Raw genomic sequence first — 27,180 nt, 5'->3', positions numbered from 1 at the left:
TGACAAGACATTTAGAAAAATGACAGCATATATTATATCCTTTATAAATATGCTCAACTGTAGGTTACTCAGAGAAAGTCTAAAAGATGTATAACTTATCTTGATTAGAAAGGAAAGACGGAAGAATAGCCAAATCAGGTTTTGCTATTTGGTGACAACTCTTCTTGTTCTTATACTATTGTTATTAGAATCTTGCTCTTTGGAGACAAGGTCTTGGTATGTAGCCCAGACTGGTATAGGAACTCACTAGATAAGAGTCCATACTGGCTTCCAAGTCCCAAGTCTTCTGTTTCATTTTCCCAACTGCTTGGGTTGTAGGCATGACCTATGCCCTACCGCCAAATGGAGATTGAGAGAGGAGTAGGAGGAAGAGGAAATTAGAGACTAAATTCTGGCTTTATATTAGAAGAACTATGCACAATGGAAAGAGGTTGAACTGTGGCATCAGAAAGGAAGATGGGCTAGAAATATGGCTCTGCTACTGACAAGTTGCATATTTAAAAAAAATTCAGCTGCTTACTGATGTCGGAGTCCCCTCTGTGTGTTGCTTGTATTGGCTAATGAATAAAGAAACTGCCTTGGCCTATAGGGCAGACCTTAGGTAGGTGAAGAAGACAGAACTGAATTTCTGGGAGGAAGAAAGCAGAGTCAGAGAGACGCCATGGATCCGCTGGAGACAAACGCTGGGAATTTTACCTGGTAAGCCACTGCCATGTGGTGATACACAGATGAATAGAAATGGGTTAAATTAAGATGTAAGAATTAATCAATAAGAAACTAGAGCTAATGGGCTAAGCAGTGATTTAATTAATATAGTTTCTGTGTGGTTATTTTGGGGCTAAGCTAACCGGGTGGCCGGGATGAACAAGCAGCCAGTTCCCTGCAACCGCTTACACTCTGGGAGCTTTCCATCATGAGATGGGAATAATCACCACTACATCAGAGGTGCATTTTCATTTTGATTTGTATTGATGGTTGAATACAATACTTATAAGCACTCTCTATCACAGTACATGATTTATAAAGTAGATCACAGTACTATTTCTACCTTTCCACCTCTGAATCTGGCAGATTTCTTTTGCAGTGAAGCAGCTTATGGGTTGAATCATTCACATTGCACAGAAAAGCAAATCCATGCAAATCTGTGGCAGATAGGTTTATGTAATTAGGTTCTCAAAGCAGTTTTAAACATTTGGCTACATTCTTTTTGATCATGGTGGGATATCTTTTGAAAGTATAACTATCACTCTTTAATACCACAAAGTATTAATTGTCAATACTGAATATTAGCAAAGTTGTAACAATGTTGCATGTGCTACTTAATGCTGCAGTTTCTTCTGGTAGTGAACTTAATAAAAGCACAGACAGGGGAAACTAAGCCTGACAGGAGACTGACAGGTAAATAGCATTAGAAATGGAATCTGATATGCTTTATGTAGGTGTGACTCACACCTGTCAGTTGAAAGGATTTTGAAAGGTACACTTTCCTCCTCCTGATAGAATAGCTCACATTTATAAAGTGATATTAAATGCTTCACTCAATCATACTGACAGTACTACTCTATACCCACACATGTGGAGACTCATTACAGCTACGTAGTGATTTAAAAGGAAAAATCTCAGGGATATAGGTCCCTCATAACCAAAAATGAAAATCACAGCATACATATAAAAGAGAAAACATTTAGGAAAACATGGAAGTTCAGAGTATCGACTATAATGCCCTAAAATTATTTAATAAAACTGAAAACAAAATGAAACATTCCAAACAAACCTGCAGTAGATTCCGATTTAACCTTTGTTGCAGAGGCAAGTTCTTTTGGAAAAGACACTGAATGTTTTGAGTCAGGAGTTTTGGCATGTATTTCATCAGACCTTCCTCCCTGTTTATCAAAAACATAATTGTTTCAGAAGCAAATTATTTTACTAAAAGAATATAAAATTATACCATACCAAGTTATTGTTATTGTGAGTCTTTCATTTATCTCTATTTTATCTTTTTTTTTTTTTTTTTTTTTTTTTTTTTTTTTTTTTGGTTTTTCGAGACAGGGTTTCTCTGTGGCTTTGGAGCCTGTCCTGGAACTAGCTCTTGTAGACCAGGCTGGTCTCGAACTCACAGAGATCCGCCTGCCTCTGCCTCCCGAGTGCTGGGATTAAAGGCGTGCGCCACCACCGCCCGGCTCTCTATTTTATCTTTGACCTCTTGGTAGTATCATCAATATGAGCCAATGCTTACTGAAACTGAAATTTAATGAGTACTGTTTTGGTTTATTTAAAGTATACCTTAGATCCTTCCTTTGGTTCAGGGAGTGATTCTTTTTCACTGCTTTTTGTCCACAATGACTTAATGGCTTGATAAATTTGCTGGCTTGTAGTATATGCCTTTTCCCCCGTTATCTAACAAAAAATGAGTCAAATAGCATATTTTTAAAAGTTAAAATAACAAATTTTCGATTCAGATCAGGTATTTTATATGAATACTTAAGTTGCAATTAACAAGAAAAATATCAATGTCTAGTTCATATGAAATAAAGCAGTATTTTCAAAATCTTATATGAAAAATTACTAACTCCCTAAATGGTGAATAAATATATAATTTCTTTTACAATATAACATCAATTTAAATTATGCCCATCTATTTTAATATAATTTTTACAGTGTTAGGGATTGAACTCCAGGCCTTGTGCATAGTACTCAAATAAGAAGCCATACCTCAGCCCCTATTTTATTATTTTTAAATATTTTTTCAACTTTATAGAGGCACTACAAATAAAAATTATATCTATTTAAGTAAACAACACAATGCTTTGGTATAAGTTTACTTTTTTTTATTCACTCATGTAGTCAAGCTTACCAACATAGATATCAGCTCATGAAAACACTTAAGATCAACTTCCTCTGCAAATTTCAGATATTCAATATATGCTTATTTACTCTAATTTCTCAGACAGACCTCATGAACTTTTTTGTATCCTACCACTTTGCCCTGTAACTTTCAATATATACAAACATCTCCTCTCCCAGTGACCTTCCATCACCAGCCCCCAGCAACCACTAGTTTGCAATTTTCTTCTCTGTTTTAAATTCTCTAGATTCTACATGAGTGATATCACTCAAGATTTGTCACTCTGTATTCTGCCATTTCTGACCTGGCCAAATGGCTCCTATTAGAGGACTTTAAGTGAAAATTGCACCTATAATAGTTTAGGAAGAAGTATTTTGAGAAAATAAACAGTTAACTAAGAAAAATAAGGTTTCTAAGATGATATAAGTGTTTTGCTTAAAACGTTATCAATCTTTCTCCATTCACAGAGAAACAAAAGACATAATCATTTTTCAAGAGAATGACATTTGTTTCTGGTAGAAAGGTATTGTTGGGAATAGTGGAACCTGTCTTTGATATCCCAGATGGAAGATCCTGAGTTCCACATGAGTCTGGGGTAACTTCTATTAACACCACTCTTTCCCTTTGAATATCTTTTGGTTCCTTCTTCTTTTTCCCCATTTTTCCTCATGGTTACAAGTATAGAACTATTAAGATTTAATAGAGAACTTTACATGATTACACTTTTGACAAACATGTGTCTTTTCTAAAGCAATGATTTGTTTTTCAAATTAAAATGTTTTATTGTTTTTTACTAATTATATACTTACACTTGAAGAATTTAAGCAATTCAAGGTTAGAAAAACAACCCTATGGTAGAGTACTTGTCTAATATGCATGAAGCCCTACAGTCATTCCACAGTACAGAAAAAAAAAAGAGAAACAATACAGCATGGAAGCAGGTATAAACATGATGAAATTAGCATCCTACTCCTTATACATACAACTGGGATCATTCACAGCTGTACTGTTTTCTCAGAACGAATTCTTAGAAGTGAAATTTCTATATTAACAATCATACTAATTTTGATTTTTAAGATGTTATTATATTGCTCAGAAGTTAGCAATACACAGCAGCAATTTACACTTCCACCACAAGCATACTTCTGTTTTCCTACCCTTTTTAACCAACAGCAAAATTATGATTCATTTAAGTCATTAAGTCTTTGAAGCTCAAAGACAAAAAATGCACACATATGGATGTATATGAGGCATTGAGTTTGATCCCTACCACTGCTAAAAATAAATAAGTCCCCCAGTATCAAAATATAAATATTCTATAAAATTGATACTTATGCAATTGAAGATAAACACTTAGTATCTTTGATTAGGCCATTAATACATCTTATACTGTTCACTACCTATCTATCGACTTTTTCTACTTTTCTGAAGAGTACTCATCTCTTCATTATTTATTTATATGAGTTCTTAATACATTAAGAATGTTAACCTTTGTTGTGTATATTACAAATAGTTCCTCCAGTATTTTTCTTTATTAATCATTGTATATGGCGTTGTTATAATTATTTTATATAGTCAAATACATTATTTTTCTTCTGATGGCTTCAAGATTTTGGTTTACTTAAGATCTAGTTTATTTCAAAATAGTTAAAATACACCTCTTTTTTCTCTACGTTTTAAATAGCGTTTTATTTTATGAATAGGTTTTTATTCCACCTAGTAAAGCTCTTTAATATCAATATATTCTTAAGCAATACATCCTTCCTTCATATACTAATATAAAGTACACCATTGCTATAAAGCAATCTTTACCCCTATGTATACATTGACATATTTAATATAATTTAAGGGAGTTATCTAATCACAAAGTTAGTAAAGCTAAGTTAACTTTAAATTTTATAAATAAAAGCTTTACAGAGTCCAAAGACAGGCTACTTGGTTAAGCTTTATATAAGTTAATGAAATACTGGAAGAAAAATGTTTTTAAAAAAATAATGTCAATAGGATCTGGACATTTCTGGCACCCTCTCCTCAGCTGCCCAAGGAACTAGCTAGGGGCATCTTCCAGGACACCTGGGAACCCCTCTAGAGTCAAGTCTCTGCCAACCCTAGAATGGCTCCCTTAATTAAGATATATAATTCCTTGTTCCCATATCCACCCTTCCTATATCCCAACCATCCTATTCCCCCAAGCTCTTCCCATCCTCCACTTCACACTTTTCTCTCCCCATCCCCCCATCCCCCCATCCCACCCCACCCCCATGTTCCCATTTTTTGTCCGGCAATCTTGTCTACTTCCAATATCCAGGAGGATAACTATATGTTTTTCTTTGGGTTCACCATCTTATATAGCTTCTCTAGGATTTAGGGGGAGCTGGGAGGACCTTGGACTTAACATAGTGAAGGGAACCCTGATAGCTCTTTGTCTTGGAGAGGGGTGGAGTGGGGGTATGGGTGGAAGGGACGGGAGGGAAGGGGGAGGAGGAGGGGAGGAGATGGAAATTTTTAATAAAAAAAATGAGAAAAAAAATGTCATATTGACTGAGGGTTTTATTCTACAAACTATAGTATGAAGTATCACTTGTTTTGAAAACTGCTAGTCCTTTCCTTCTAAAAGGAAAAATGTAACAAAAAAGCTCTTATCTTATATCCCTTTAAGGAGATTTGTCTGAGTAGCCAAAGATCTTCTAAAATTTATTTTATTAACTTATTTTTAATTATCATTATTTTATGTGTATGAATGCTTTGTCTGTACACACACATACACACACACACATATATATACACACATATATATACACATATACACATACACACATATATATATATAGCAAGAGAGAGAGAGAGAGAGAGAGAGAGAGAGAGAGGAAAGTATGTGTGTATGTGTACACCATGTGCGTATCTGATGCTTGTGTAGAATAGGGCATTAGGCCCCATGGGACTGGAGTTCCAGATGGCTATGAGTTGCCATGTAAGTACCAGGAACTAAATCTGGAGCCTCTGAAGAACACCAAGTATTCTTAACCACTGAGTCATCTCTCTAGTCTAAGTAAAAGATTTTTTTTATTTTATAGTAAAAGATACTCATAGAATTTTGAATACTGATCACTAATGGTTACTTTCAATAATAAAATATATTTTTTCCAAATTTTTTCACAAAATTTCTTCCATGGTCAGTTTTATAAAGACAATTACTTTCAAAGTATATCATGTACTTTGAGCATATATATTCCCAATGTCTTCCCATTCCTTCTCGCCATCTTTGAGTTTTCTTCCTTCCTTTAGACTCACTTATGCTTTCATGTCATATATGTGTGTGCATATATACATTTTCATGTCACATACATGTGTGTGTGGTTTCATGTGTCAATATACAAACTAGGATCCACAAATGAGAGAAAATATTTGATATTTATTTGTCTTTCAGAATCTAGATGATTTCATTTAATATGATGACTTCTTTTGCAAACTGACTCACAGTCTTACCTTTGCTTTTTCTACAAGTTTCTACACCAGTTTCAGTTGAAACTGAACAATTTAAGGTACAATATGACAAAATATGAATAAAAATATGTTTCTAAGAAAATTGGTTTACATGCATTATAAAGTTTTGAAATTCAATGTTTAGATTCCATCTGAACTGGTGAGTGAACGCGGACCCTGGGGCAACCTGCCCTGGAAGAGAGCACAGACCCCCTACCCCCACTTCCCTCTGCAGGCTTGTGTCGGTTCTCCGGTCCCTGTGTCTCCCAAGTTTTCCCTAGTGTTCTCAGGTGTCCTGCTCCTGTTCTAAGGCCATCCACCCAAAGGGGTCAGACTCTGGCCTCCAGGCAGGTCTGAGGATTCCTGCGGAGGGGTGCGGGCTCCTTCAGAGTGTGCTGCCAGGTTCGCTGTGTGGTATTCCATCCCGCCCTGCCCCCACCTTGGCCCTTTTGTCTGGGCTGTGACCCTGGGCTGCCTGGAATCCCTGATCCTGTGCCCTGACATTCCATCTGAACTGGTGAGTGAATGCGGACCCTGGGGCAACCTGCCCTGGAAGAGAGCACAGACCCCCTACCCCCACTTCCCTCTGCAGGCTTGTGTCGGTTCTCCGGTCCCTGTGTCTCCCAAGTTTTCCCTAGTGTTCTCAGGTGTCCTGCTCCTGTTCTAAGGCCATCCACCCAAAGGGGTCAGTCTCTGGCCTCCAGGCAGGTCTGAGGATTCCTGCAAGGGAGTGTGGGCTTCTTCAGATTGTGACGCAAGGAATAGGTCCTCCTCTGGCACTGGGGAGATCCAACCAGTTTCAGTCACAGCAAAGAGTGGTCTAGGACACCAAACGCCTCCGGGCTCCTTTTGAAGGAAGAGATGGGCAGGCGCCAATGCAGGAGCTCCTCCAACAACATGAAAGGCAACATGACATCACCACAAGCCAGACATCCCGAAACAACAAGAATTGAACACCCTACCCCAGAAGATATAGAAGAAACCGACCTTAAACAGTACTTTATGAAAATAATAGAGGACCTTAAACAGGAGGTAAAAAACTGCCATAAAGAAATGGAGATGACAAACAAAAAGGTAGACGAAATAAATAAATCGCTCAAAGATACCCAAGAAAAACAAGAAAAACAAGAAAAAGCAATCAAACAGGTAAGGGAAACAGTACAAGACCTGATAAATGAAATGGAGGTATTGAAGAAAACACAATCTGAGGGACGACTAGAAATGGAAACTCTGAGTAAACGAACAGAAACTTCAGAGACAAGTATTTCCAACCGAATACAAGAGATGGAAGAAAGAATCTCGGACTCTGAACATACAATAGAGGAAATAAACTCACAGATTAAAGAACTAAACAAATCTAACAAATTCTTAACACAAAACATTCAGGAAATCTGGGACACCATGAAAAGACCAAACCTAAGAATAATTGGGGTAGAAGAAGGAGAATTACAACTCAAAGGCCCAGAAAACATATTCAACAAAATTATAGAAGAAAACTTCCCCAACCTAAAGAAGGATGTTCCTATGAAGGTACAAGAAGCCTACAGAACACCAAATAGACTGGATCAAAAGAAAGCATCCCCACGCCATATAATAATCAAAACACAAAATATACAGAATAAAGAACAGATATTAAGAGCTGCAAAGGAAAAAGGTCAAGTAACATATGAAGGGAAACCTATCAGAATTACACCTGATCCCTCAATGGAAACCATGAAAGCCAGAAGAGCTTGGACAGATGTGCTACAGACACTAAGGGAACATGGATGCAAGCCTAGACTATTATACCCAGCAAAGCGTGCATTCACCATTGATGGAGAAAACAAGATATTCCAGGACAAAAACAGATTTAAACAATACGCAGCCACAAATCCAGCCTTGCAGAAAGTAATAGAAGGAAAATCACAAACCAAGGAGTCCAACAATGCCCACAATAACTCAGGCATCTAGCGACCCTTCACCAGCACAACTAGAAGAAGGGAAACACACAAACTCTACTACTAAAAATGACTGAAGTTAACAAGCACTGGTCATTAATATCACTTAATATCAATGGACTCAATTCACCTATAAAAAGGCACAGGCTAAAAGACTGGATACGAAAACAGAATCCAACATTTTGCTGTTTACAAGAAACACACCTCAACCACAAAGACAGACACCTACACAGAGTAAAGGGTTGGGAAAAGGTTTATCAAGCAAATGGCCCTAAGAAACAAGCGGGTGTGGCCATACTAATTTCCAACAAAGTTACTTCAAACTAAAATCAATCAGAAGAGATGGAAAGGGACACTTTATACTCATAACAGGAAAAATCCATCAGAATGAAGTCTCAATCCTGAATATCTATGCCCCTAATATAAAAGCTCCCACTTATGTAAAAGAAACACTTCTAGAACTCAAGGCAGCCATCAAACCACACACACTAATAGTTGGAGACTTCAACACTCCTCTCTCACCAATGGACAGGTCAATCAGACAGAAACCTAACAGAGAATTGAAAGACTTAATGGAGGTAATGAACCAAATGGACTTAACAGACATCTATAGAACATTCCACCCAAATAGGAAAGAATATACCTTCTTCTCTGCGGCTCATGGAACCTTTTCGAAAATTGACCATATACTTGGTAACAAAGCAAACTTCCACAGTTACAAAAAAATATTAGTAACCACCTGTGTCTTATCGGATCACCATGGATTAAAATTAGAATTCAACAACAATGCTACCCCCAGAAAGCCCACAAACTCATGGAAACTGAACAGTCAACTACTGACCCACACCTGGGTCAAGGAAGAAATAAAGAAAGAAATTAAAGTCTTTCTTGAATTTAATGAAAACAAAGGCACAACATACTCAAACCTATGGGACACAATGAAAGCAGTGCTAAGAGGAAAGTTCATAGCACTAGGTGCCCACTTAAAGAAAACGGAGAAAGCGCTCATTGGCGACTTAACAGCACACCTGAAAGCTCTGGAAAAAAAAGAAGCAGACTCACCTAGGAGAAGTAGAAGACTGGAAATAATCAAACTGAGGGCAGAAATCAACAAAATAGAAACACAGAAAACAATCCAAAGAATCAATGAAACAAGAAGCTGGTTCTTGGAGAAAATCAACAAGATTGACAAACCCTTAGCCAAACTAATCAAACGGCAGAGGGAGAACATGCAAATTAATAAGATCAGAAATGAAAAGGGGGACATAACCACAGACACAGAGGAAATTCAGAGAATCATTAGATCTTACTACAAAAGCCTGTATGCCACAAAATTGGAAAATGTAAAAGAAATGGACAGTTTTTTAGATAAATACCATATACCAAAGTTAAATCAGGACCAGGTAAATGCTCTAAATCGTCCTATTAGTCGCGAAGAATTAGAAACTGTTATCAAAAACCTCGCTACCAAAAAGAGCCCAGGACCAGATGGTTTCAATGCGGAATTCTACCAGAACTTCCAAGAAGACCTAATACCTATACTCCTTAAGGTATTTCATAATATAGAAACACAAGAGTCACTGCCAAATTCCTTCTATGAAGCTACAGTTACCCTGATACCTAAACCACACAAAGACTCAACCAAGAAAGAGAATTACAGGCCAATCTCACTCATGAACATTGACGCAAAAATTCTCAATAAAATACTGGCAAACCGAATCCAAGAACACATTAGAAAAATTATCCATTACGATCAAGTAGGCTTCATCCCAGAGATGCAGGGCTGGTTCAACATACGAAAATCTATCAATGTAAGCCATCATATAAATAAACTGAAAGAAAAAAACCGTATGGTCATCTCATTAGATGCTGAAAAAGCATTTGACAAAATTCAGCACCCTTTTATGATAAAGGTCTTGGAGAGATTAGGGATACAAGGGTCATTCCTAAATATAATAAAAGCTATTTACATCAAGCCGACAGCTAACATCAAATTAAATGGAGAGAAACTCAAGGCTATCCCACTAAATTCAGGAACACGACAAGGCTGTCCACTCTCTCCTTATCTCTTCAATATAGTGCTTGAAGTTCTAGCAATAGCAATAAGACAACATAAGGGAATCAAGGGGATTCAATTTGGAAAGGAAGAAGTTAAACTTTCATTATTTGCAGATGATATGATAGTATACATAAGCGACCCCAAAAACTCCACCAAAGAACTCCTACAGCTGATAAACTCCTTCAGTAACGTGGCAGGTTACAAGATCAACTCCAAAAAATCAGTTGCCCTCCTATACACAAAGGATAAGGAAGCAGAGAGGGAAATCAGAGAAGCATCACCTTTCACAATAGCCACAAATAGCATAAGATATCTGGGAGTATCTCTAACCAAGGAAGTGAAGGATTTATTTGACAAGAACTTTAAGTCTTTGAAGAAAGAAATTGAAGAGGATACCAGAAAATGGAAGGATCTCCCCTGCTCGTGGATTGGGAGGATCAACATAGTAAAAATGGCAATTCTACCAAAAGCAATCTATAGATTCAATGCAATCCCAATCAAGGTCCCATTAAAATTCTTCACAGAGATTGAGAGGACAATAATCAACTTTATATGGAAAAACAAGAAACCCAGGATAGCCAAAAAAATCTTATACAATAAAGGTTCTTCTGGAGGCATTACCATCCCTGACTTCAAACTCTATTACAAAGCTACAGTATTGAAAACAGCTTGGTATTGGCATAAAAACAGAGAAGTTGACCAATGGAATCGTATAGAAGACCCGGATCTTAAACCACAAACCTATGAACACCTGATTTTTGATAAAGGAGCCAAAAGTACACAATGGAAGAAAGAGGGCATCTTCAACAAATGGTGCTGGCATAACTGGATGTCAACCTGTAGAAGAATGAAAGTAGATTCATATATATCACCATGCACAAAACTCAAGTCCAAATGGATTAAAGACCTCAATGTTAATTTGAACACATTGAGCTTGATAGAGGAGAAAGTGGGAAGTACTCTACAACAAATGGGCACAGGGAACCGTTTCCTACGCATAACCCCAGCTGCACAGACTTTAAGGGCAACATTGAATAAATGGGACCTCCTGAAGTTGAGCAGCTTCTGTAAAGCAAAGGACATTGTCACTAAGACACAAAGGCAGCCTACTGACTGGGAAAAGATCTTCACCAACCCTGCAACTGACAAAGGTCTGATCTCTAAAATATATAAGGAACTCAAGAGACTAGACGGTAAAATGCCAATTAACCCAATTAAAAAATGGGGCGCTGAACTGAACAGAGAATTCTCAACAGAAGAAGTTCGAATGGCCAAAAGACACTTAAGGTCATGCTCAACCTCCCTAGCTATCAGGGAAATGCAAATCAAAACAACTTTGAGATATCATCTTACACCTGTCAGATTGGCTAAAATCCAAAACACCAATAATAACCTTTGCTGGAGAGGTTGTGGGGTAAGGGGTACACTCATCCATTGCTGGTGGGAATGCAAACTTGTGCAACCACTTTGGAAAGCAGTGTGGCGGTTTCTCAGGAAATTCGGGATCAACCTACCCCAGGACCCAGCAATTCCACTATTGGGAATCTACCCAAGAGATGCCCAAGCATACAACAAAAGCATATGCTCATCTATGTTCATAGCAGCATTATTTGTAATAGCCAGATCCTGGAAACATCCTAGATGCCCTTCAGTGGAAGAATGGATGAAGAAACTGTGGAATATATACATGCTAGAATACTACTCAGCGGTAAAAAACAATGACATCTTGAATTTTGCAGGCAAATGGATGGAAATAGAAAACACTATTCTGAGTGAGGTAACCCAGACCCAAAAAGATGAACATGGGATGTACTCACTCATAATCGGTTTCTAGCCATAATTAAAGAACATCGAGCCTATAAATTTGGGATCCTTGAGAAGATAATAAGAAGGTGAACTCCCAAAAAAGATATAGTAATCCTCCTGGATATTGGAAGTAGACACGATCGCCAGGCAAAATTGGGAACTTGAGGGTTGGGCAAGACTGGGCCAAGGGAAGATGGGGAGAGAAAAGTGTCAAGGGGAGAATGGGGGGAGCTCGGAGGAATGGGGTGCTTGGGATATAGGAAGGGTGGATATGGGAGCAGGGAAGCATATATCTTAATTTAAGGAGCTACCTGAGGGTTGTCAAGAGACTTGACCCTAGAGGGGTTCCCAGGTTTTCAGGGAGACGCCCCCAGTTAGTTCCTTGGGCAGCTGAGGAGAGGGAGCCTGAAAAGGCCAGTTCCTATAGCCATACTGATGAATTTCTTGCATATCACCATAGAACCTCCACCTGACGATAGATGAAGAAAATGACAGAGCCCCACATTGGAGCACCGGACTGAGCTCCCAAGGTCCTGATGAGGAACAGAAGGAGAGAGAACATGAGAAAGAAAGTCAGGACCGTGAGGGAACCTCCATCTGACGACAGATAGGGAAGGTGACTGAGCCCCACATTGGAGCACTGGACTGAGCTCCCAAGGTCCTGATGAGGAGCAGAAGGAGCGAGAACATGAGGGAGAAAGTCAGGAACGAGAGGGGTGTGTTCACTCATGGAGACGGTGGGACAGAACTAATGGGAGATCACCAACTCCAGTTGGAATGGGACTGATGGATCATGCGACCAAACCCGTCTCTCTGAATGTGGCCAACAGCGGGGGCTGACTGAGAAGCAAAGGACAATGGCTCTGGGCTCTGATTGTTCTTCATGGACGGGCTCTGTGGGAGCCTTCTCAGCTTGGTCGATCACCTTCCTGGTCCTGGGGGGAGTTGGGAGGACCTTGGTCTTAGCATAGAGTGGGGAACCCTGATGGCTCCTTGGCCTTGAGAGGGAGGGAGGGGAGGTATGCGTGGAGGGGAGGGGAGGGAAGGGGGAAAAGGAGGGGAGGGAAGGGGGAGGAGGAGGGGAGGGAGGGGGAGGAGGAGGGGAGGGAGGGGGAGGAGGAGGGAAGGAGATGGAAATTTTTAAATATAAAAAAAAAATAAACCATGAGGAAAAAAAAAAGGTATGTAGTAGGCTTAAAAGAGAAAAGAAATAGAGTATAGAGAGTCATAAAATAGTTAATGCTTTAAAAAAAGGGTAAAGTCTTTAAAGACACAGAGTACAGATAGTCATAGATTAAAAGAAGAAAAATAAGCCACATAAAAATGGGAAATTCACAGAGAGTCTGGATTATGTGTATTATGTGTCTTTAAATTTTTTGACTGTGAAGGAGCTAAGTTCAGAGAGACTTTTCATTGTATGTGCTGCTAAGCTAATCCAGCATGTACATCATAAAGGTACCTTGACTTCAGAATTTGGGTCTAAGGATATGATGTTTGGAAAAGTGGTTCTTCTTTTGTTTTCACAGAGGATGAGACCCTGTGGATTGCTTCTAGACCAATATGGTATGATAGGCCATGCCTCCTGAAAGGTTGCCATAAACACCCTCAAAAAAATTACTTTGCTCAAATGCTGACTGAGAGTAACCTAGCAAACAGGATACACCATGAAAGACCTGATTAACAGCACCCCCATATAGCATGAAGCAGTTTGGAGAGAAAAATCTATGCCCATATTCCCAAATATTGTTTATAAATATTCTTTTTCATTTAAAGGGGGATATGATATAGATATGAATAATTTACATTGGTATAAATTTTACTTTATTGATATAAATTTAAGGTCAATCTTGTTATATGTATATGTATTTCTGATCTTGATTAAGGCATTGTGATTGTGTAGTTCATTTAAAAATGTAATGTATAATTAGAAAATATAGGTTGTTAATGGATAATCATCAATAATAGTCAAGTTTGTAGTCGTGTTAATTAAATTTTCTAGATATATAGAGATATATTTCAGTTAGATAGGCATTCTTCATATCTTTCAAAGACTACAGAATATGGCATTTAAAATGTTTAAATAACCTAGGGCTTTTCATGACAGTGAGACATGTCTGCTCCTGACAGTGCCAAGCTACTTCGAGAGGAAGATGGGCATCGAAGAGGCTCCTTATGAAGTTGGTTAGCCATTTGGGCAAGAAACTGCTCTTGCCTGGACTGTTGCATAAACTGGACACAAAGAACCCACAGAAAGAGGACTGCTGAACTTGCCCAAATGTAAGATGGTCCTTCTGGGTTCCTGTTTCATGAAAGAGTCTATGAGACATTCTGCAGGACACAGAAGAAAATGACTGAACTGTCTTTGAAATTTCCAGCTTCATGGAAATGTCTGCTGGATACTATGGGCCTGTAGGCTGAAAATTGATGCCCCAATGGTACAGAGGAACTTTGGGTGACTGTACAAGCAGCGAGATGTCTCTATCAGTTCTAGAGTTTTGGAAGTTGCTTACTTCCTGTTTACTTAGGTAATATTATATCCTTCTTGAGTCTTTGACGGAGAGGAAGAATTGATAGTTATAGTTTTCCTTTGTTATGATAAAAGATGAAATAGATCTAAATATTGTAAATGTAATTCTTGCTTGATACCTGTTATATGTAATTTTACTATGTTAAAGCTTCCCTTTTTGTTTAAACAGAAAAGGGGAAATGGTGTAGGAGGCCCTTCTGTATTTGTGTAATTGGTTATTAAAGAAAATGTCTTGGCCTAGTTGATAGGGTGGAACTCAGATAGGTGGGGAAGACCTAACAGAATTGTGGGAGGAAGAAAGCAGAGACAGGCAGACGCCATGATTCTCCTGCCCGAGATGGATGCTGGTTAGACTCATGCAGGTAAACCACAGTCAAGTGACAATACACATTAATGGAAATGTGTTAAACTAATATGTGAGAATTAGCCAATAAGAGGCTAGACATAATGGGCCAGGCAGTGTTTAAATGAATACAGTTTTTGTGTGATTATTTCGGGTGTAAGCTAGCAGGGCGGCCGGGATGAAATGCAGGCTCCTCTCCCTCAACAAAGATTATCAGTTTAAAAACCTATGACACACAATACAAAATTTAGGTGGATTCTGCAACCATGTTTTTTCAATGATTTAAAATGATTTTCCCTATTTGAAAGAAACAAATTGAAAATATAATTTTTAATATATTATTGTAAGAAAAAATGGCATAGATCTCAACAACAACAAAAATACCCTAATATTAGTGAACAAACTTCTTTCAAAATAGAGAAAAGGGATGGGGGTCCGAGGGCGTGGTTCAGTAAGGAAAGTGTTTGCTTTGAAAGCCTAAGAACCTTAGTTCAATGCCTATAACCAACCAGTGCATTAGTGTCTACTTGTAATCTGAGTTTTGCAGAAGCAGAAGCATGACGACCCCTGGAAGTAACTGGCAAGCCAATCTAAACTAATTAGTGAGCTCCAGGCCAATGAGAGACCCTGCCTCAAAGAAGGTACATGGTGTTCCTGAGGTACTCAAGGTTGTCCTTCAGCCTTCACATGCACATGCTTATATATGTGCATGTAAACACACATGCATATCTAAGCATACATGTGCATGAACATGTACACACATACACATAGATCTATACTATGACATTATTCTTATCTACATATTTACTCATCTATTTTTATCTCTGTGTAATCATGTAAAGATGGCTAGAAGAATATTCCAAGAAATTTTGACACTGATATTTTTATGGATGTAAGCATATTTCAGTCATTATATTTCTTCTAGTCTAAACTTTTCTATATTGCTTATATTTAAGAATGAATTGGTATCATTTTTTATGAAAACAAAACACAGAGAGAGAGAGAGAGAGAGAGAGAGAGAAAGAGAAAGAAAGAAAGAGAGAGAGAGAGATTTCTCAAAAAAGAAAAGAGTAGAGCAGAATCAGTGGCAGCAGCATCCACTGGGACTGGTAGCAGACAGAAAATTGGGACACGTAAAGTTGAGTGTGACTCTGGATAAGGCAGTCCCTGGGAACCTTCATTGGGCCAGCAAATAAAAACAATATAAAGGTTAAGTAAAATGAGCTCAAGTTTTTGTTCAGCATCAACACTGAGTGGCTAATTCTCATGTAAATTCAGAGGAAGGAGTCCTTTTAAATCAAATTCATCACTTTATCCAGCAATTTTCTCAAGTATAACTAGATTTAATGAATAATTTTCTTTTCTCTTATAAGCTTTTATAGCTCGATCACATTACAAACTGCAGAGTTTACAATATCCTTGACATTCTCAAAATATTGAAAAAAGGCAGTTTTATATACATCAACAAAGAGATATAGTAGTGAGAATACAAGTACAAAACATCCTTCTGTTAACAATATTTAAGTATGAATTGGAATATTAAATGTTGATAACTGATGACAGAAAAGAAAAACTTACATACCCCAAATCTGTGCTTCTGAATCTGAATTTGTGATAATAATAAAAAAAATACCAGGCCAGAGATATAAATTATGGCTCAACCAGTATAGTGTCTGAGACTCTGGGAATAACCCCTATCACTGCAAAAAAAAAAAAAAAATCCAATAAAAATGGTTCAAATTTAGATGTGCAGCAATTACAATGTGTTGGAAGACTTTTTCCATTCCAATGGTTTCAATTTTTAATTTGTTTATGTGTATATTTTTTAACCTCAGAAGTACTTTTTTGAAAGTCTCTAACAGCTTTTTGGCCCCTTATTTAAAAGGAAATAGCAAAATATTAAGGTGAAAAAATACCTGGCAATGTTTGCTGGTAACTTTGCAGTTTGTGAAATGTTACAAGCCTTGTATTTTCTGTATGGTTTAATTATTTTTAAAGAATTATTTGGCTGTTTTTTTTTTGTTTGTTTTGCATTGTGTTAATCTTCTGAACCGAGAAGCTGCCAGAGGATATAATTTTCTGTTAACTAAGAATTTTTTTTATTTAGTTCAACTATGAATCAGTATTTCTCCCCATAAATTCCAGCATTGTCTCTGAACTTGACCCATCTCCTGCTTCCATATTGCTGAACTATAGTTAAACAAATTAATCCTATTTATTTTGAAGATCATAAAATTAAGAATGGCATTTTCCATGACAAGATGCTATGGTCATTTTGCCAACCCAAGATTTTATTCCAACTACTTGTCACACTGAGAGTTTAAACAAACACTGTTATCACTTAAAAGGAACTTACCTTTGCAATTATTACTGACTGAGCTGGATAACAAACAGTTGCTCCTAATGAGGCCAATCCTAGTGGATAAGCAATCTTCTTAAACCTAGAACCTATGAAATTCAAACAAATCATTCACTCCAAATAGCTACCACCAGATACTTGATGTTATTACACTGTAATATATTCTTTGCCCCTCTTAAGCTACCACAATATGTTAAATTGCTCTGTAGTTAGTAATACCAATCAAGATGGTACCTAAAATGCCCTTAAGGTTCTCAATTCAATTAATGTCCCTTAACCATCATGTCCAATTTAAGAAAAATGTTCCGAACCTAATAATTACCTACACAAAGGAATTAGTAATTATCTTCATTTTTAAAAGATTGATTACTTTTCATATTCTAAGAAACTTAAAATTATAATTATACTTTTTTCAAATATCTAACAAAGCATGATAGAATTAATCAACTACTATGTTCATCAAAGCAGGTTAAAGTGAAATGGACTCTCTTCTATATGCCCTTTCTGATTAACACTTAGAAAGGTGAAGGACCCAACTAACCAATCAGCTAACGACCTCAAAAGGTACATAACTCCTTCATGTCACTGAATCAGAATACTGAAGTACTACTAATTACAATTAGCTTGACATAATTAATGTATTTTCAAAAGTGCCTTAACTAAGCATCTAAGAGTCATTTTCATATCATTTTTTTGACAGTAAAATCTCTTTTTAAAAAATTCCAAAGAGAATCTTAGTAGGAACTCACTAGATTCTCACTAGGAGCCTGTCAACTTGAAATTGCTCTGATTAACCTGAGTATAAGAAGTTCTGTATCATGCCCTGTCACACAGTTTTTATCTTAACCCGACCCTCCGCCTAAAGACTTCCATAGAACCATAGTAATGGTGTATAACAATGGGAAATAGAACATTCGTAGCTAAAGCTTAGACTTATAAGACCACTGCTTCAAAATAATATGCATCCTAAATATCTGTCTGGGTATGTTGGACTCTGATGAGATTAAGCAATTACATGTCGCTTTTTCAACCAAAGTACTGGTAACTCTTTCTAACAGCTTTTTGGCCCCTTATTTAAAAGGGAAATAGCAAAATATTAAGGTGAAAAAATATCTGACAACGTTTTCTGGTAACTTTGCAGTCTGTGAAATGTTACAAGCCTTGTATTGTCTCTCTCTAGTTTAGTTATTTTTAAAGAAGCCTGTTATAGTCAGGTCGACAATAGACTGAGCTTGCCTAAGGTGAGTAGGAAGGATGCTTTCTGCGGAATAGGGAGAGAAAGTCTAGACTATCAAGCATATCCTAAACTGAATGGCAACTCTGCTCCTCCTCGGTATTTTTCTTTCATTCTTGATTTAACAATCCTAATATGTCAGGATTAGTATCTCTTAACTCATGAAAATTCCATGAACTATGGTGGTATATGGCAGGTTTTCTTTGATAAACTATTGAAAAAAATGGCATTCACTCTTTCCTTACTTGTATATAAGGAACAATTCTGTAAAATGATGTTTCATGTAGGTTCAACAGTTCTACTTTTACAATTAAGAAAGAATACTTAACACAGATACTAAGTAGCACTGTGCACTTAGAAATATGCAAATGGATTTCTTTTAGATTCCTATCTTCAGGACAATAGGGTTATAAGAAATAAATAGTTTTCGTGTTTTTACTGTACTATGACCTATATAAATAAGGTTTACATGATGACTTATGGCCTATCACACATCGTACATTTCTCTGAGACAAAAGTTTCATGGTTTTTACTCAAATAGTAAGCACAAAACATTCTGCATTTACGATTTTCTCATAATTTATAACATTTCAAATAAAATACACCTTCAGATCTAATGTGTTTATTTCACTATCAACAAGGTTACAGATTATTCTAGTGCTCACATAAAGAAACACTTTTTCTTACCAGGATTACTATTTTGTAATTAAGAAACTAAGCAATACATTGTAGATAAATTCCTAAAACTCAAGGAATAAGATATAGAAGTGAGTTGGAAGAAAAAAAGCAAACACAATTACACAGAGATAATCAGTTCTACTGACCTATATAGTATACTGAGGTTACTATAGTTCCTAGTAACCTTTTATATATTTTATGAATATAAAAGAGCTCAACTGCACTCAATATAAAGAAATAATAATCTTATGGAAGACAGTGAAAATGATGATGTACACATGAAATAGAGTTGTTAAATAGCATGCATTAAAGGAGTTAACAAGGTAAACTCAAGAGTGCTGCCATCAGCAGCTTCTGCTAGCATCTGCAAACTTCTCCTCTTGGAAGTCTGGAATTTTGGTAGGTAGATACTATTTACATGACTAGCCCTCAATGAAACCTTGGTCACTCTTCTGCCTATAGTTGTCACTCAACACTTGGCTTTACCATATCCTCTCAACTTGTTACTGGAGAAATTAAGCATATGTTTTATTAGTCACTGGGAAATGACTGCTAGAAACTTATCACTGATTTTTTCTAAACTTTGCCCTATGTCATTCCCCCCCCCTTTAAATTCCATCCTATACCTCCCATTGCAATAGTTCTTGTCCATGTCCATAACTACATACTGAGCCCTGTGAGTCTTTGCAACTAGTCATCAAGCCTGATTGCAATCTTATGAATCTAACCGCTCACATGAGAACTGGAGTCCAACAGAAAAGTAGGTACAGATACCTTGTTCAAAAAGGTTTAAAAAAGCAAATATATCAAGTCTCACAGTGAATAGTGAATAAGAGTGGTAGACTGAGTTATCCACTTTTACAGACTCCATTCCCATCTGGCTAATATTAATTTCAACTACTTTGGTCAGAATAAAACCAAAAGTAAACCAGGTTTTATATGATATAGCATGTCTTTCTGAAATCCTTAACAGAGCTTCTAGTGTAAGTAGTATGACTAAGACAAGCAGTTTTGAGTGAATAGTGTATATCTTTATATTAACATACAATTCTCAAGAATTTTTTGGTAGTATAAATATCTTTAGATTAAAAAAACAAAATTGTAATAACAAGGTAGCAAAAAAGGCAAATTACATTTTTAATTGGAACAGTTATATATTTTTAATATTTTGTTTAAAAAAGTAATATCTTTGTACATTTTAATATATAGTCTTATAAATAAAAATACTTCATATTTTCCTTTTGCAGTTGTACATTTCCCACATTCTTAACTTCAGGCAACTAACAATCTACTTTCTGTCATTCTAATTCTGTCCTTTTGAGAATGTCATACAAACAGAATCAAATATTCATTGCCTACTTTAAAATTCACAACCAATGTTATATGCCCCAATAGCTCAAACTATTTTGATACTAAGGGGTTTTCCTTGTAGGACTGTGCCACAGATTCCTTTATACACTTGCCTGTTTAAAGGATATTCAGCTTGTTTCCAGCTTTTGTATGATTGACAATTGCAATAAGCATTTATGCAGGGGTGTGTCATTTTTTTTAATGTCTTAGTTATGATTGCTATTGTTGTGACAAAACACCATGACCAAAAATCAAGTTGAGCAGAAAAGGTTTTATTTGGCTTACTCTTCCATATTGTTGTTCACTGCTGAAGGAAGTTATGACAGGAACTCAAACAGGGCAGGAAGCTAGAGGCAGGAGCTGATGCAGAGGCCATGGAGGGTTACTGCTTACTGGCTTGCTTCCCATGGCTTGCCCAGCCTGCTTTCTTATAGAACCCAAGACCACCATCCTAGGAGTGGCACCACCAGTGCACCATGGGCTACGCCCTCTCTCATCAATCAGTAATTAAGAAAATGTCTACGGCTGGATGTTATGGAGGCATTTTCTCAGTTAAGATTACCTCTAGACTGGGCAGCATATCTAGGGTAAGTAAATACTTGGGAATGTGATTCCTATGTTGCTTGATAAGTGTATGTTTAAATTTATGAGAAATCATCAATTTTCCAGAATTCCTATATCACTTTGCATTTTTCCCAGCAGAATAAAAGAATTTCAGTTGTTCTTATTCTTCACTACAGATAGCATGGTCAAGCTTAACCTTTATAAACATAAATATGGTATGGTAAAGAATCTAAACATTTTACACTAATCTAATCTGATATTATCCAATAAATGTTATGAAGGTAAAAATCAGAACTAACGTAACAGCACTGAAAGAGAAAATATATAGTATAAACATACCTTTCCTTGCTGTGACCAAACCTGCCAGTCCTGAAGCTGTAATCACTCCCAGTTTGGGAAAAAAGTCTTGAGGAGGATTCTTCAGATAGACATATGCATCTGAGGAGACCAGTTGAGAATGAGTAAGAGTGACTGACTGCAACTGGACATTCTATATAAGTGTAGTACAGAGGAGCTGGAGATTAGCATGTTATGGGAAGACAATATAATGTTAGTGAGCAATTTAAATACTCTTCAAATAAGGTACACAAAAATTGAAATGGACAGAAACAAATCACTTGGTATAATACTAAACTATAACATCAAATTTACCTTCCACAGGTCATTTAATACTTGTTTTCTTTGTCACATAGAATATTATTCAATGAACTATAATGCTAGAAGGTACAGCTTAAATATGAAGTACCATAAAATAAATTCCTGACTGTGTATGTTTTACATACCTACAATTAACAGGCTTCTATTATTATCTGTTTAAACAGTGGTAGGATCCATCAAGAATTAACGATATCTTATAAAGGAATTTTGCAATTAGACACTTCTTGTCATTATCTCCCAATAACCTCACATTAGCCATTGGTTAAAGATAAAAATGAGAAGTAAAAATAGACAAAAACATATAAAGCATAATCAAAAGTATATATGCCAGTGATTTAAACATAAAAATTGTTTCCAGATCTAAAAATATACTCTTCTATCATAGTTATTTGATGACAATCACATCCATAACTATGCTCCTCAAGATTAATGAAGGATAGCTGGGTATATTGGTGCATATATTAATCCAGCACTAGAGCTAATAAAGCAGGAAGATAATGAGTTCCAGGTTAACCAAGGCTACACAGTAAGATGCTGTCCCAAAAATATTGATAGTTAATCCTTAGTGTATATTAAGTAATACTATTGCAAATAAAATTCATTAAGTTTATTGTAGGTACCTAAAATTTTAGCTGATATTTCTTTCTGCTTTCCATACATGTTTAATTTTGCCAACAGCTCTAAGCAAGTAATTTCAGGAAGTTAAGTTTGTTGCCAAGTACCATTAAGGAGCAAAAGCATCAAATACAATTACTTTCCAATGTTAGGTGAAACATATCAAGATGAGTGATAGCTATGTCATTTCCCATCAATTGATAAAAAAAGCATGATGAATTTAACAGATAATAACACTCATTTAAATGAATTAGCAAAAGAGGGGATAAATCTTTACCTTATGCTTTATAATTATACAATGTGGACTTTCAGTTAAAAGTGACCTGAGTTTAAACCTGGGTATTGCCTCTGAATAACCTTGGGAACCTAGTTAAATTTTCTAACCCTCCATTTCTAATCTGTAAGAAAAAACTCTGTAGCTAGAATAGCAACACTCAGCAACCTAACAAGGCCTTAGCATGTAATAAATTGCAAAATAGTGCATACTATTTATTTGTTATTATTACAAATAAAACCCAGAATCTATCTTCTACATCAGTATAATCATCGCAATGGGTAATATACTATGTTTATATTCTTAAATTTTACACAATATAACTTAAAACCATAATATGTTTCTATTTATAGAGGGTTTACTCACCTACCTTTACCAAATTGTACTGTATCCACTATCCCATTCTTCATAAAGATATAAACACCCTAAGCAAAAAAAAAAAAAAAAAAAGGAACAAAAGAGGATGTGAATTTTTGAAGTGGTTGATCAACACAATAGCTCACAGTTTTGAGATTACATTTAGCTGTTGATTTAGTACTACATTCATATCTAGATCCAGATCTTCTGTTTGCCCACTGTGAGTACACCCGCTTACTATATTATCCTTTCATCTCGTACTCTTATTTTACTTAACATAGTAATTCTGGTGTCTTGTTTTCCTCATAGAAGTGGGTAAAGCAATAACTTTAAAATAATCAGTGATTTCACAGAACAGATACCAAAAACTTTATAATGGCATGAATAAAATGAATGGATCTTATACAAATCATGAAGGGAGGTCTATCTCAGCAAACACACAACCGTCTGACTAGTAAGGATCCAATAGCAACAGCATAGTGATTTGCAGAGAAAAAACAAAAACAGGAAAGGCCTAATGAAAATCACTTTATCTCTTACTTTCATCTTAGTGTGCAATTAGAATGAGAAAAAAACAAATGAGGTATTTATTTTTAAATAGGAACACAAATTCTCCATAAGTCAAGATTATATTAACCCACCCAAGGAATTAACACCCTAAAGCAATGGGTTTTTGGGGTTTTTTGTTTGTTTGTTTGTTTATCTGTTTATAACTTACTTGAATGCCAAGATACTGTTACATTCATTGAATAGTGGGTGTTGTCTCACTTACATTAGGGGAAATATGAGTGATTTACTCAGAATCTTGATATATTCCAAGCTGAATTCTATTGCACAAACAAGAAAACTAATCTAAACATATAACCTCCTTATGTATGAAACCATGGGACGGAAACAGAAATAACAGATATTTTCAGTGCAGAAAAACAGAAACAATTGTATTAGATGGGAATGAGATGTCTTGGTCTACTCATTTTGTCTCATTTTAAGAGGGAACAGAGATGTTCACCCTGGCTTAAAACTATACAAACGAGCATAAAACATAAAATACCACTGAGACATTTCTCTTGGGGGACTGTCTAAGAAAACACCGGCTGCAGCATTAAAATACTTACTGATCTGATTTTGTACCATTTAACCATCAAGGAAGAAAACTAGTCTTTGGGGAAATTTTCCTTAGCTGTGTTTAGGAATTCATTTTTTTCCCACTGGGGGGCACTGTTACCTTAGTCAATAGACTAAGTGAAGGCTAGGAGCATGCTCTGAATTTGCACTATATGATGCTACTTTTCACAAAGAAGTAATTTAAATCAGACTTTTTTTGAGGAATAGATTGCGTATTTAGGAGAAAATTAAAGAGGAAAAGTTGTTTACATTGAAGATGAAATGCATTTGAAAGTGCCCTTCATCAACCTATTTGCTTCAGCATATTAACAGAATAAAATGTTCTTTCAGTCTTAAATTGGGTGATAGTTACAATAACAATTTAAAGATCTCCCAGGAACAATTACCTCACTGAAGACACATCTGAGCACACTATAGAAAATTAGGTCTCAAGAGACCTAAGTCTGAATCATCTTGTTCTTGGCATATAGCCTGAGGGGCATGACTCAGACCACAATTAGTTAAGATATTTCCCGCAGAGATCACATTATTAAGGGTGACTAGCACAACCAGTACCCTGGAATTGTATGACAAGCACAAATTTTCAAAAATAAACCCATATTGCATTTGAAATCTCATACAGATTGATCAGAGTTCACTGATTAGATAGTTCATCTAAGGATGCTATTTTTTAAAGGTTCACTGAATTTTCGTGATGATGATGATAGGTGTGTGTGTGTGTGTGTGTGTGTGTGTGTGTGTGTGTGATGTGTATATGTATATACATATGTATGTGTGTATGTATGTGTATTTGTGTACATATGCACACAGTGTGCATAAATTCAGGCAGAGGACAACTTTGTGAAGTTGTTTCTCTCTTTTCTCCTTTCATGGGTTCTGAGGATCAAACTCAGGTCACCAGGCTCACATTGCAATTGTCTTTACCCACTGAGCCATCTCGTCAGCCTCAAATTTTCTTTTTAAAAGGAATATATTAGAATTATACATGACAAGGAATCTACGACTAGAAATCTTAACAACATGGCAGCCTAAACATGGCCTTAGCAATGATACTATCAGTTGACATTTCAATTAGGATATAGGAAATCTCAGAAGGCCCCAGTCATAGATTAAGAGCCATAAGAAATTAATTAATGGCCTTTAAGAGAAGGGAAATCAGTGCTCTCTGAAAACAAGCCCCCTGATAGGCTATCCAATGCCACATGGTCAGTCCTAAATATATATATATACATATAAACAACACTAAACAGACTCAGAAGTGCGTGTGTGCACGTGTGTGCACATGTCTATGTACATCAATAATAAAGGGGTTATGAAATTGAGAGGGAGTGGTGGGAAGGCAGGAGGAATTGAAGGAGGGAGAGATTGAAGTAGAAATGATGTAAAAACAATACTCATATACTGATGTAAATATGGTGTTTATGCATGAAATTACCAAAAAAATGATATAATAAATGCTAAAATCACACATGGGTTCACAATCAGGCTACATTTGTTGGTGAAGTAAAAGCTGTGATTATTATTCTAGAATTAGGAAAACACTAGTATGACTATTACTAAGGTCTTCACAGTAAAGATGTTGACAACACACAACTAAATTTATATGACGATGATAATAAAGCATCAGTGTGCTATCAGCTTCCATCTCAGTCAACAATTTCAGCTGACTCTAGTCTTCCAGCCGCACTTGACAGGGTGTTAAAGATATAAATTAAGCTCTTCTGGCTTCTCTAGCTCAGCCCATTTGCCCGATGAATGACACTGAGTGGCCTCAGGCAATACCACATGAATAGAAGAATCAGCTGTCTGAACTGTCATCATATCCCTAATTCTCAAAATAATGGGCCATTATACAATGCTTGATATTTTAAGCCACTAAGTTTCAAGGTGGTTTTTCTCTTTAAAAAATACATCTATGAATACCTGAAACAATTAATTAAAAACACTGCTATTTAACTACTATCAAAATAGACTTACCTTGCACCAGCCAACATAACGAACAGCTGTAGTACGGATTGATGCAAAGCCCATTTGTAAATAACCAGGCTGTTCTTCAACATATTTAGAATGGAGAGGTGGTGCAGTATATATGGGGAGCTGAGGATAGAATAAAAGTTCATGTCAAAAACAAATAGCTGGGATGCCTTTTCCAGCATTGTGTCAAAACAGGAATCATCATTGGCCTTCCATCTCAAAACCAGCTAAAATTATTCATAGAATCTACAGATATGATATGATAAACTGACCATAACAACTATTTATAAAGGCAGAATCAAGTGATGCCACATATAGTATGACCCAGTGGGTTGTTTTGTTGTATTTCTTTAGCTTCTAATCAAATCCAGACATTTATTAGCACCTACCTAGCTCTTTTCTCCTTCAAATATAAGAGGCATGTATGCGTGTAAACACATTTTTTAAAGGGAAACATTTATAATCTGACCAACAAAAGTTGATGGTGTCACTATAGTTTATTTCCTTATCTGTTCACTATTCATAATCAGTTTTATAAATGCATGTGTGTATGGCATACATAAAGTACATTTATGTTAAATACACATTTACTTGGCAGAGCTTCCCTATGTAGTCCAAGCTACTAAGCTTCACTATATAGCTCAAGGTTCCTAGATAGCCTCAAACTCATGATTTTCTCACCTCTGCTTCCTGAGTACTGGGATAACAGATGGGGATCACCATACCCAAAAGACACATTAGTTTCAATCCTTGAATTTTTAATTGAATTTTATTGAATTATGTGTACATATGTGTGCTCATGATTATGCACACATATGCTATGGTGTGCACATGGAGGTATATGGGAGCTGGTTTTCTCAGTTCACCATGAGGATTCCAGGGATTGAATTTACATCATTAAGCTTGGTGGCAAGAACCTTATCTTAGCATTTCTACTGCTGTGATGAAAACACCAAGACCAAAAGCAAGTAGGGGAGGAAAGGGTATATTTGG

General features: G+C 36.4%; 1 protein-coding gene across 2 annotated transcripts in view; it reads right to left on the bottom strand.

Annotated features, from left to right (window-relative positions):
- The window catches only part of Apool (apolipoprotein O like), a 59,469-nt gene that overhangs the window by 6,010 nt on the left and 26,279 nt on the right, over positions 1-27,180 (bottom strand). The window contains exons 3-8 of one of the 2 annotated variants that reach the window (XM_038316422.1): positions 26,191-26,310; positions 23,102-23,156; positions 21,525-21,623; positions 17,357-17,448; positions 2,284-2,397; positions 1,775-1,883 (exon numbers count right to left, since the gene is read on the bottom strand). In XM_038316422.1, coding sequence (XP_038172350.1) covers positions 1,775-1,883; positions 2,284-2,397; positions 17,357-17,448; positions 21,525-21,623; positions 23,102-23,156; positions 26,191-26,310 — 589 coding nt within the window. The remainder of the gene's footprint in view (positions 1-1,774; positions 1,884-2,283; positions 2,398-17,356; positions 17,449-21,524; positions 21,624-23,101; positions 23,157-26,190; positions 26,311-27,180) is intronic. The other variant, XM_038316423.1, reaches the window with a different exon arrangement.

This window comes from Arvicola amphibius, chromosome X (assembly GCF_903992535.2).
Source record: "Arvicola amphibius chromosome X, mArvAmp1.2, whole genome shotgun sequence".
In the NCBI taxonomy this organism is placed as follows: Eukaryota; Metazoa; Chordata; class Mammalia; order Rodentia; family Cricetidae; genus Arvicola; species Arvicola amphibius.
This window is presented reverse-complemented; position numbering and strand designations above follow the sequence as displayed.